General features: G+C 40.5%; 1 protein-coding gene across 1 annotated transcript in view; it reads right to left on the bottom strand.

Annotated features, from left to right (window-relative positions):
- LOC139566225 (ubiquinol-cytochrome-c reductase complex assembly factor 1-like) overlaps positions 1-12,846 on the bottom strand; it is a 64,049-nt gene that overhangs the window by 3,093 nt on the left and 48,110 nt on the right. Inside the window, exons 2-3 of the mRNA XM_071387264.1 lie at positions 4,406-4,483; positions 4,014-4,127 (exon numbers count right to left, since the gene is read on the bottom strand). Of these exons, the coding sequence (XP_071243365.1) occupies positions 4,014-4,127; positions 4,406-4,483 (192 nt within the window). The remainder of the gene's footprint in view (positions 1-4,013; positions 4,128-4,405; positions 4,484-12,846) is intronic.

Genomic DNA, 12,846 nt, shown 5'->3' on the forward strand with positions numbered 1-12,846 from the left:
CATAATGTGGACACCAGATGAGACCACACACACACACACACAACAACAGTCTCTCTCCTTCACGTCATCCCTCTCCCCCTTCTCCCTAAATCCTCTAGGTTATATCAGCTGTGTTGGTGAATCTCTCCAGCATCTGAACTGGCTGACACAGAGGGCACAGCATGATCATAGGTGAGAGGTCACTTGGTCGGGTCAACAGGAAGTATTATTAAAGAGATGCTTTACATTGAAATACAGATAGAGATGTAGTAGTCCCAGAGCTAATGATCCAAGGTCAGTTTTGCATTTCACCTCCTGATGATTATGATGACTGACCAAAAAAACAAGGCATAATCATGCTCTCTCTCTATCCATGTCTCTCGTCTGCAGGTATGTTTTGATGAGAGAGGAAGCCAGTGCCGTCATCGCCACCTCACCCGCTCTTAAGATAACCTTCGGGCCAACTGGGGGCCCAAGGCTGGCTAGAGACACTGTAATTGTGATGAACTGAGAGAATATTAGGGTAGCACTGTAATTCATTAATCATAGGCTGTCTGCCTTTGTTCTTACCTCTTTCCCTTTCTGTCTTCTACACCTCTCCCCACCTCGTCTTTCTTCCTCGTTTTATAATGCACACCATATGTGCATTGAAGTACAGATTGAACTTGTATTTATAATATAATATTACAATTATCATAATTATAATGCATGTATTATGTATTTATAACACCTGGATAATGAACTTTCAATAAAGAGTTTCACATTCTCCACTGGTTGAAATTAAGTATCTCATTGAAATGCTATCCTGTGTCCTCAGATTAATGCAGGTGGAGTTAGATAAGCATAGTTTTTTTTCTGTATATATGAATTAAATATCAGCCTTTACTTAAATCATGTTTCTAGTCTATAGCATAGTTATAATGTGTAATCATTGATGTCCCAGGAGCGGTAAACACTGTTGAAGTGTATAATTGTAATACATACATGCAGACACAGCATAATTCAAAGAATGGGGTTTGATACACCTGGTATTGGATATGACTGAAAAATTATGTCTCACAGAGATTCATACCTGAACCGCACCTTTATTTGCTAGGAAGAGTACGTGATCAGTGAATATATTCAATGTACAGGCTACAATGTGGGGAACTCATGCGTGGTAATAACTACAGTACATGTACAGTGGGGAGAACAAGTATTTGATACACTGCCGATTTTGCAGGTTTTCCTACTTACAAAGCATGTAGAGGTCTGTAATTTTTTATCATAGGTACACTTCAACTATGAGAGACGGAATCTAAAACAAAAATCCAGAAAATCACATTGTATGATTTTTAAGTAATTAATTTGCATTTTATTGCATGACATAAGTATTTGATACATCAGAAAAGCAGAACTTAATATTTGGTACAGAAACCTTTGTTTGCAATTACAGAGATCATACGTTTCCTGTAGTTCTTGACTAGGTTTGCACACACTGCAGCAGGGATTTTGGCCCACTCCTCCCTACAGATCTTCTCCAGATCCTTCAGGTTTCGGGGCTGTCGCTGGGCAATACGGACTTTCAGCTCCCTCCAAAGATTTTCTATTGGGTTCAGGTCTGGAGACTGGCTAGGCCACTCCAGGACCTTGAGATGCTTCTTACGGAGCCACTCCTTAGTTGCCATGGCTGTGTGCTTCGTGTCGTTGTCATGCTGGAAGACCCAGCCACGACCCATCTTCAATGCTCTTACTGAGGGAAGGAGGTTGTTGGCCAAGATCTCGCGATACATGGCCCCATCCATCCTCCCCTCAATACGGTGCAGTCGTCCTGTCCCCTTTGCAGAAAAGCATCCCCAAAGAATGATGTTTCCACCTCCATGCTTCACGGTTGGGATGGTGTTCTTGGGGTTGTACTCATACTTCTTCTTCCTCCAAACACGGCGAGTGGAGTTAGACCAAAAAGCTCTATTTTTGTCTCATCAGACCACATGACCTTCTCCCATTCCTCCTCTGGATCATCCAGATGGTCATTGGCAAACTTCAGACAGGCCTGGACATGCACTGGCTTAAGCAGGGGGACCTTGCGTGCGCTGCAGGATTTTAATCCATGACGGCGTAGTGTGTTACTAATGGTTTTCTTTGAGACTGTGGTCCCAGCTCTCTTCAGGTCATTGACCAGGTCCTGCCGTGTAGTTCTGGGCTGATCCCTCACCTTCCTCATGATCATTGATGCCCCACGAGGTGAAATCTTGCATGGAGCCCCAGACCGAGGGTGATTGACCGTCATCTTGAACTTCTTCCATTTTCTAATAATTGCGCCAACAGTTGTTTCCTTCTCACCAAGCTGCTTGCCTATTGTCCTGTAGCCCATCCCAGCCTTGTGCAGGTCTACAATTTTATCCCTGATGTCCTTACACAGCTCTCTGGTCTTGGCCATTGTGGAGAGGTTGGAATCTGTTTGATTGTGTGTGGACAGGTGTCTTTTATACAGGTAACGAGTTCAAACAGGTGCAGTTAATACAGGTAATGAGTGGAGAACAGGAGGGCTTCTTAAAGAAAAACTAACAGGTCTGTGAGAGGTGGAATTCTTACTGGTTGGTAGGTGATCAAATACTTATGTCATGCAATAAAATGCAAATTAATTATTTAAAAATCATACAATGTGATTTTCTGGATTTTTGTTGTAGATTCCGTCTCTCACAGTTGAAGTGTACCTATGATAAAAATTACAGACCTCTACATGCTTTGTAAGTAGGAAAACCTGCAAAATCGGCAGTGTATCAAATACTTGTTCTCCCCACTGTATATAGGACTTGCGTCCTTAGCACAATAAAGTTGTTATATTCTACTCTATCCATAGGCTTCATTAATGCCATTCGGACTTGAAGTTGATACAACAACTATGATAGCTGAGGTTCATAGATTGGTTCAGAACATAGCATTTTAGGGTCCATACAAAGATCGGCTATATATTGTAGCTAGCTACACACCCATAAGCATACAGTTATTTTTATCCTCCACTACACAAAAACCAAGTAAATAGTTAGCTAGCTATGTTACTTCAGCTGCGTTGCAAGGCAAGGCAAGCTTACACAATTGTACATTCAATCTGCAGTAAATGCTTTAGCTAGATAAATTCTTTACATCCACTGTTTCCCAAGACAACAGCCTGGTTTGCTGGATTTCTCAGGAGTCCCTAAAACATTAAACAACATGAATTACAATGTCATACTCATATCATAACGCCAGCTAGCTCGGGGGCGGCAAGTGGTTAGAGCGTTGGGCCAGTAACCGAAAGGTTGCTAGATCGAATCCCCGAGCTGACAAGGTAAAAATCTGTCATTCTGCCCCTTAACAAGGCAGTTAACCCACTGTTCCTAGCCTGTCATTGTCAATAAGAATTTGTTCTTAACTGACATGCCTAGTTAAATAAAGGATAAATAAATAGCTAGCTGGCTAATGTTAGCTAGTCAGTCAACTTGCTAAATCGCGATTTTCATAAATTAACTTTATGACAGAATATACACAATTGTTTGTCTCTCCATTGTACATTTTTATCTTGACTCGTTATGACGTTATAATTACTTACATTTGCTTCCCCCGTAATGTTTTGTTAGCCATCTTTGCTGAAGAAAGTCACCAGGGACGGGTGGCTCACGTCATATTCGTCATTGGAACCACTCGATATGATTGGTCATATAATATCCTTGGGAACCAAATGCATAATGGGTGCTCTAACTCCCCGCTGTGGTGGTCTGGAGCAATGAAGCCGTGACGCTGGGTACCTCTAAAGTCCCGCGGTGTAAGCTCGCAACTTTTAAATGAGGAACCACTGTAGCACATCTGATTTAACGTGTCAACTAACCATAAAGGCCTTGACTAGGTGAATCAAGTGAGCTAGTTCAGAGCTATAACAAAATTGTGAAATGTCCCTCAGGTCTTTCCTCACATGATAAGTCAGGGCTGACTCTTTTTAGGTGCACGCTGAACACTTTGTGGCCAGAAACATTTTTCTTTATTTGGTGATATGGAGTGTTGTCTTCCTCTCTCACCTGTTTGTGGACATAATCCAGCATGAGCTCCAGTTGCCTGGGGTCCTCGCACTGACGGTTGAACATGTTCCTCCACAGGGCGGCCGCCAGCACCCCATCGTCCGACAAGATTCCCTTCAAAAGCAACACAGAGGTGAATCATGAATCACTGCCTAGTCTAATAGCACTAAGGACTGGACCAGAACGAACAAGAGACACTGGTTCCCGACGGACAGTTCCGTCAGCCAGGCCTAGGACAGAACCACGACATGCCAGCTCTTGACCCGTTCCCAAGCAGGCTGGGTCTCTGGGGCCCTTCACTTCCCAGTCATCTTGTCCAGTGTGTGTTGTGTTTTACACTACCTGGCATAGTCGAAGCAAAGATAAGCATAATGGTTATAGCTGGGTCTTACCTCATCATATCCAAAAATAGCAGCGTATAAAGTCTCTGTCATAGCCCTCACGCTTTCCTTCCGGTGAATGGCATCAATCTAGAAGGGTGAAAAGAGGATGGGGGAAGGAGAGAGCAAGGACCCAAGTTGGTTACAACACTATTTTCCCAAAACTTGAGTTAATCATTTTTTCTCTCACATTTACCACATTGAGCGCACACACAAATACAGTGCCTTCAGAAAGTATTTAGACCACTTGACTTTTTCCACATTTTGTTACGTTACAGCCTTATCTTCTACTTGCTACGCATCCTGGATCCGGGAGCACCCCCATCAGTAAAAAAAGCTGACTAGCATAGCCTAGCATAGCGCCACAAGTAAATACTAGCATCTAAATATCATTAAATCACAAGTCCAAGACACCAGATGAAAGATACAGATCTTGTGAATCCAGCCATCATTTCTGATTTTTAAAATGTTTTACAGGGAAGACACAATATGTAAATCTATTAGCTAACCACGATAGCAAAAGACACAACTTTTTTTTCTCCACCATTTTTTTCCTGCATAGGTAGCTATCACAATTTCGACCAAATAAAGATATAAATAGCCAATAACCAAGAAACAACTTCATCAAATGACAGTCTGATAACATATTTATTGTATAGCATATGTTTTGTTAGAAAAATGTGCATATTTCAGGTATAAATCACAGTTCTACATTGCAGCTGCAATCTGAAATAGCGTCGATGCAGCCAGAATAATTACAGAGACCAACGTCAAATACCTAATTACTCATCATAAATCATTTCTGAAAAATACACAGCAAACAGCAAATGAAAGCCCAACATCTTGTGAATCCAGCCAATATGTCCGATTTTTTAAGTGTTTTACAGCGAAAACACAATATAGCATTATATTAGCTTACCACAATAGCCAGAAACACAAGCATTTACCAGCAGCAAATGTTAGCGATCGTAACAATCCAGCAAAAGATATATAATTGGACTAACCTTGATAAACTTCAGATGACAGTCCTGTAACATCATATTACACAATGCATATAGGTTTTGTTCGGAAATGTGCATATTTAGCGGCACAAATCGTGGTTATACAATGTGAACAGTAGCAGCATTTCATGCATTCTGGCCGGCGCCATCTTGGAGAGGCACCTAATCTAATCGATAAATAATCGTAAACTTGACTAAAAAATACAGGTTGGACAGCAATTGAAAGATGCATTAGTTATTAATGCAACCGCTGTGTTAGATTTTTAAAATTAACGTTACTAGACATACAGTGTGCGTTACAGCCAGACCAGTGCCGCAATAATGGCGGACAAATTCTTTTACATTTTTCCACATAAATACGGAATAACATCATAAATAGCTCTTACTTTTGGACGAGCTTCCATCAGAATCTTGGGCAAGTGGTCCTTTGTCCAGAATCATCGTTGCTCGGTTGTAGATTGCCGTCTTCAACTTAGGAATTAGCAGCAAACATTAGCCATGTGGCGAAGACGTGCCCAAATGTTCAAAACGCAATACTAAGGAAATTCCGAAAATTGCAATATACTCGCATAAACTGATATAACTCGGTTTAAAATAACTTCGTTATGATGTTTCTAACACCTATATCGAATTAAATTAGACGGATATATCTAAGGCCGATAACTGAGCGTTTCAAAATGCCATCCTGAGGTCTTGCTTTGCGTCATGACGAACGTCAAAAAGAGAGCTCCCTCCGTTCCTTGTGGCTTTATAAGGTCTGAGATCTACGTAGAAACTCCATTCCAATTCTCATTGGTTACTGACATCCAGGGGAAGGCGCGTGCAGTTCATGTCGACCCATAGGATACATACAGAGCTTTAAACTGATCTGAGAACAGAGCCTCGTTTTCAGACCTTCGCAGTTCCTGTCATGAATTTCGCTGCAGAAAGAGTTCTGTTTCACCCACAGACATAATTCAAACGGTTTTAGAAACTAGAGATTGTTTTCTATCCAATAGTAATAATAATATGCATATTGTACGAGCAAGAATTGAGTACGAGGCAGTTTAATTTGGGAACGATAAATGGTAACGTTGAAACAGCACTCCCTATATTGAGAAAAGGATATTATTCTAAAATGGATTAAATTAAAAAAATCCTCAATCTACACACAATACCCCATAATGACAAAGCAAAAACAGGTTTTTAGAAACATTTGGAAATGTATTACATATAAAAAACAGAAATACCTTATTTACATAAGTATTCAGACCCTTTGCTATGAGACTCGAAAGTGAGCTTAGGTGCATCCTGTTTCCATTGTTCATACTTTGAGATGTTTCTACAACTTGATTAGAGTCCACCTAAGGTAAATTCAATTGATTGGACATGATTTGGAAAGGCACACACACCTGTCGATATAAGGTCCCACCACAGTTGACAGTGCATGTCAGAGCTCCTAAAGACTCTCAGACCACGAGAAAAAGGATTATCTGGTCTGATGAAACAAACCTGAACAAAGCCTGAATGCCAAGCGTCATGTCTGGAAGAAACCTGGCACCATCCCTACGGTGAAGCATGGTTGTGGCAGCATCATGCTGTTGGGATGTTTTTCAGAGGCAGGGACTGGGAGACTAGTCAGGATTGAGGCAAAGATGAACAGAGCAAAGTACAGAGAGATCCTTGATGAAAACCTGCTCCAGAGCACTCAGGACCTCAGACTGGGGACGAAGGTTCACCTTCCAACAGGACAACGACCCTAAGCATACAGCCAAGACAACGCGGGAGTGTCTTCAGGACAAGTCTCATAATATCCTTGAGTGGCCCAGCCAGAGCCTGGACTTGAACCTGATCGAACATCTGTAATCGCTGCCAAAGGTGCTTCAACAAAGTACTGAGTAAAGGGTCTGAATACTTATGTAAATGTGATGTTTCAGGTTTTTATATTTAATACATTTGCAATTTCTAAAAACCTGTTGTTGCTTTGTCATTATGGTGTATTGTGTGTAGATTGATGAGGGGAAAAAACTATTTAATACATTTTAGAATAAGGCTGTAACGTAACAAAATGTGAAAAAAGTCATGGAGTCTGAATTTCTTCCCGAATACACTGTACAATTTCCTTGGGCTGTTGGAGCCAGTTTATAGTACCTGATTAGGCTGAGAGCAGGGGATCTTTAGCCTTGTTCATACTGCAGGCCTGAATGCTCAAATCAGTTTTAGAATACTGACTGTCCAAGTTACAAGTGACCAAATCGGATGTGTGTGTTCAGACAAGTCATTTGCTGACATGGCTACGTTCGTTGCCTTAGTAACAACAGGTGTGTGCGCAGTGGTGAAGCTAAGGTGACAATGCCTGCCAGGGATGTTTCCCAGCTGATTTGAATGTCCATAATCATAGTTTAAGAACACTTTTAAAGCCTCAAAAGGATATGATGGTCCAACTTTCAAAACAATTATTTTTTGGATAGCCACAGCAGTCAACTAGCTAGCTAGGTAGCTGTTTAGCTTTCTAGCACATTTACTAATTTGTTTGTAAACAATTACCAAGCTAGCTATCTAGCACAGTTCTTGGAAAACGGTCAACTGTGTAGCTAGCAAGCAACAAGATATGCAAAATAATAGCCTAAAAACCACTCGAGGGCAAATAAATTAGATTTAACTGTTCAGGCATGTCACATAGCCAGGAATCAAACATCTGATTCCATGTGCTGTTTGGATGTTCAGACTGCAGGAAAAAGAACAGATTCAATTTGGACAGGCACATTTTAAAAATTTGAGTCACTTCAAACTGCCAGTGTGAAGAAGGCTTTAGTGGCCACTCAAAGAGTGTGTCCAGCAGACTGAGTAGACTATCCTTACTTAAATACACAGGTACAGCACTCATACTTAGATACAATACTGTATTACGTATACCAAGGTCAGTAATAAGACTCATGGGGTTTCGATAAGGAATGCCCGATAATAGACTAGGGGGTGTAGAAGCACGGAACAAAATAGGCTACGACAAGAACGAATCAGAGATCGCCTCTTGAGAAATCTTCCATACAAACTCAGCAGCATAAAAATCATGTGACCTGGAAGCTGTTTGAGAACTCATGATGGCAGCCCAATTCTGATATTTGTCCACTAATTGGTATTTTCACATCAGATCTTTTTCAGAGCTGGTCTGATTGGTCAAAATACCAATTTGTGAAAAAAACGAAGAATTGGGCTGCCTGTGTAAACACCACTGATGAGGACCTATGTTTTACCTGTTTAACACACCCCATGTCACATTTCTAGAGTGATGAGACACAAATGCATAGAAAATATGCCAATTTCGAGCAGGGGCGATAGTGAAAAGTAGAACTCCCTCCTAGAACAATAACAAGAGGGCCTTAAAAAATACCAGTCCCTTAAAGCCAGAGACAGTTAGTCCCAAATAAAAATATTCTGGTTAAGTACATCGCAAAACAAAAAATGAGTGATAAAAATGAAGGTTTTACAAATAAGTACAGCAGCTTGTTTACAAATTGCAGGTCAGATTTCTCCAGATAATTGTAGGAATAGGCTTATTGATAATTTCTCTTGTGCACATTCTATCTATTCCTCTGATCCATCCAGGAATACAGCAACACATCAACAATACATATATCTAGCTACAGTGGCAAGAAAAAGTATGTGAACTTAGGCTAATGACTTCTCCAAAAGCTAATTGGAGTCAGCTAACCTGGAGTCCAATCAATGAAACGAGATTGGAGATGTTGGTTAGAGCTGCCTTGCCCTATAAAAAAACCACACAATTTGAGTTTGCTATCCACAAGAAGCATTGCCTTATGTGAACCATGTCTCAAACAAAATAGATCTCAGAAGACCTAACACTGAACCCAAACCAGCTGTGCACGTGCGCCATCGTGCATAAATGTCCTGGGATATAAACATTTAGTTGTTATTTTACCTGAAATGCACAAGGACCTCTACTCCACACATAAAACGGTCAACCGAATTGTTTCTAGTCATCTCTCCTCCCAGGCCTTTTCTTCTCTTGACTTTATATTTCGATTGGCAACTTTCATATATTAGGTACATTAGCGCCACTGACCTCATTCGTCTTTCAGTCACCCACGTGGGTATAACCAATGAGGAGATGGCACGTGGGTACCTCGCTTCTATAAACCAATGAGGAGATGGGAGAGGCAGGACTTGCAGAGCGATCTGTGTCACAAATAGAACTGACTTCTATTTTAGCCCTTGGCAACGCAGACGCTTGTTGGCACATGCGAGCTGTGTGGGTGCAACAATTGAATAATATAGATTTCTATATTCATTTTGCAACACTCGCGCTCGCGACACGGGAGGTGTAGTCAGCCTGTTAGATTAAGAAGTGTTGACTTGCATATGGCTGGAAAGGGTTACAAAAGTATCTCTAAAAGCCTTGATGTTCATCAGTCCACGGTAAGACAAATTGTCTATAAATTGAGAAAGTTCAGCACTATTGCTACTCTCTCTAGGTGTGGCCGTCCTGCAAAGATGACTGCAAGAGCACAGCACAGAATGCTCAATGAGGTTAAGAAGAATCCTAGAGTGTCAGCTAAAGACTTACAGAAATCTCTGGAACATGCTAATATCTCTGTTGACGAGTCTACAATACGTAAAACACTAAACAAGAATGATGTTCATGGGAGAACACCACAGAAGAAGCCACTGCTGTCCAAAAAAAAAATTACTGCAAGTCTGAAGTTTGCAAAAGTGCACCTGGATGCTCCAGCGGTACTGGCAAAATATTCTGTGGACAGATAAAACTACAGTGGAGTTGTTTGGAAGGAACACATAACACTATGTGTGGAGGAAAAAAGGCACAGCACACCAACATCAAAACCTCATCCCAACTGTAAAGTATGGTGGAGGGAGCATCATGGTTTGGGGCTGCTTTGCTGTCTCAGGGCCTTGACAGCTTGCGATCATCGACGGAAAAATGAATTCCCAAGTTCATCAAGACATTTTGCAGAATGTTAGGCCTCAGTGGTTCCTCCTTTAAAAGTTGCGTCATACTACAGCACACCTTGCGGGCTTGCTGCAGAATTCTATAGCTTTTCCATTTTTACCATTAATGCTAGTTTGACCACCAGAGGGCATCTTTGACAAGCATTTGATAGTCCTCGATATTGGCATTACTAGAGAATTTAAAACCTTTTTGTAAGAACATAGTATATGGGATTGATTTTAAGAAATATAGCTTCATTAATTTGATTAATATCTATTCTATTCCAAAAAAAACAAAAAATCAAACCAGGGTTTCCGTTAGGATGGAGCGTAAAATATGGCGCTGTACGTGACGGTCGGGAGTAGGCTACAGTACTAAGAGCATAACAGGATTGGAGGATTCTAAATTAATATCTAAGGGGCATTTTTTGTTAGGGCAAATCTGATCTGTGAGAATATCTAAGGGGCTTTTAGACAATTCTAAATGAATTAATAATAATAATAGCTTTGTTTAAAAAAATATATATTTTGGAGATTATTTCGTTTTCATTTAACCTAGAGTGAGCGAGATAAAGGCCATTCTTGAACATGTGGTGGGACATTCTCACTAATTTGTAAATAAAGCCAGTTTATTATTTATAATGATTCATTTCTGGTTTTAGAGGGAGAGAAACCAAAAGCCGCCTCATGGGTATCCCGGTTGCGGCCAGCACGGGTATCGAACCAGCCTCTGTAGCAAAGCAGTTTGCACTGCGGTGCAGCGTCTTAGATCGATGCACCACTACGTTAGGAAAATATGGCGCTGTACAATGTGACGGTCGGGAGTAGGCTACAGTACTAAGAGCATAACATTTCCACACCCTAATTGTAGTGTAACCAATAGCCCAAATGGAGATTCAGCGAAAATCAAAATCTCATTGATTTATCAAGACCAGTCCCCATGCTCGTCTCAGAGCAGCGCGAAACGATGCTGAAAAAGTTATTGCTTTAAATCCTATTGCTTGTAACTTTAATATGCTTTTTAAATAAATAAGACCTACATCACTTTTAACAGCACATTAATCAACACTAGTGAGACTCATTTCACCTACGGTGGGCCTACAGTATATCTAATAATATTTTTTTTTATAACGTGACTCTCCGCCAATAATTACATTTAGACGATTGGAAGATATTAAATTAATATCTAAAAGGGCAATTTTTCGTTAGGGCAAATCTGAACTGTGAGAATATCTAAGGTGCTTATATATAATTTTTAACTAATAAATAATAATAATAATAATCACTTTGTTTAAAAATGTACGATATTTTGGAGATTATTTCGTTTTCATTTAACCTAGAGTGAGCGAGAAGAAGGCCATTCTTGAACATGGGGTGAGACATTCTCACTAATTTGTAAATAAAGCCAGTTTGTTATTTAGAATTATTTATTTTTGTTTTTAGAGGGAGACACCAAAAGCCGCCACATGGGTCTCCTGGTCGTGGCCGGCACGGGTATTGAACCAGCATCTGTAGCGATGCAGTGTCTTAGACAGTTGCACCACTCCGGAGGCCACATCCACAAAGTTTTTAATGCTGATCAAATGCCTTGCACAAAGTATCAAAATACAGAGAGGTGTTGGTAAGCGTATATTTTCCTGCTAATAGCCATAATTGGCTATTGTAATACTGTACATGGTGTCCAGGTCATCATAACCAAAATATTTCTTTAGAGACTATCAGAAAGAATGTTGGTACATATTTATTTTGATCCAAAGCCATGAATGAGTGAGTCACTCAGCTTTATGTAGGTGCCGAGGCTATATGACTGTGCCATCAACTCGATTATTTAGCAGACATCACTTGCTTATATTCAGTCAACACATATCATAAGAATATCATGGAATATAATTGAACATTTGTTTCTCCATGCTTGTCTCAGAGCAGCACGAAACAGTGCTGAAATAGTTGACCACAGCGGGTAGGCTATATATAACGATATTTTGGAGATTCTTATTTTTTTTAAGGCGAAAGTGTACTATTGTAATCTGAATAAAGGCCAAAATAATATTTATAAAGGCCAAAATATTTATGTTTTTAGAGGGAGAGAAACCAAGGACATCCCGTTCAGCCAAACCCTCCCCTAACCCAGATGACGCTGGGGCAATTGTGCGCCGCCCTATGGTACTCCCAATCATGGACGGATGTGATACAGCCTGGATTGGAACCAGGGACTGTAGTCATGCATCTTGCACTGAGATGTAGTGCCTTAGACCACTGCGCCACTCTGGAGCCATGACCTGCTAAAATCCCGTCCTAGAAACGTTGTTTGCAGAAATCATAGCCTGCAACGCTTGTGAAAAACAGGGTTAATAATAATAATACTTTTTCCCCCATCCACATGTTAAAGGTTCCAATTTATGTTTTTTAATCAATTAGTATATTTAAATTTAACCACAATATTTGTTGTATTATTTGTTCTGTCTTTTCTGGTGGATTAAACTGAAATTGCAACCAATCACGGCCGGT

Source organism: Salvelinus alpinus, chromosome 2 (assembly GCF_045679555.1).
Source record: "Salvelinus alpinus chromosome 2, SLU_Salpinus.1, whole genome shotgun sequence".
In the NCBI taxonomy this organism is placed as follows: Eukaryota; Metazoa; Chordata; class Actinopteri; order Salmoniformes; family Salmonidae; genus Salvelinus; species Salvelinus alpinus.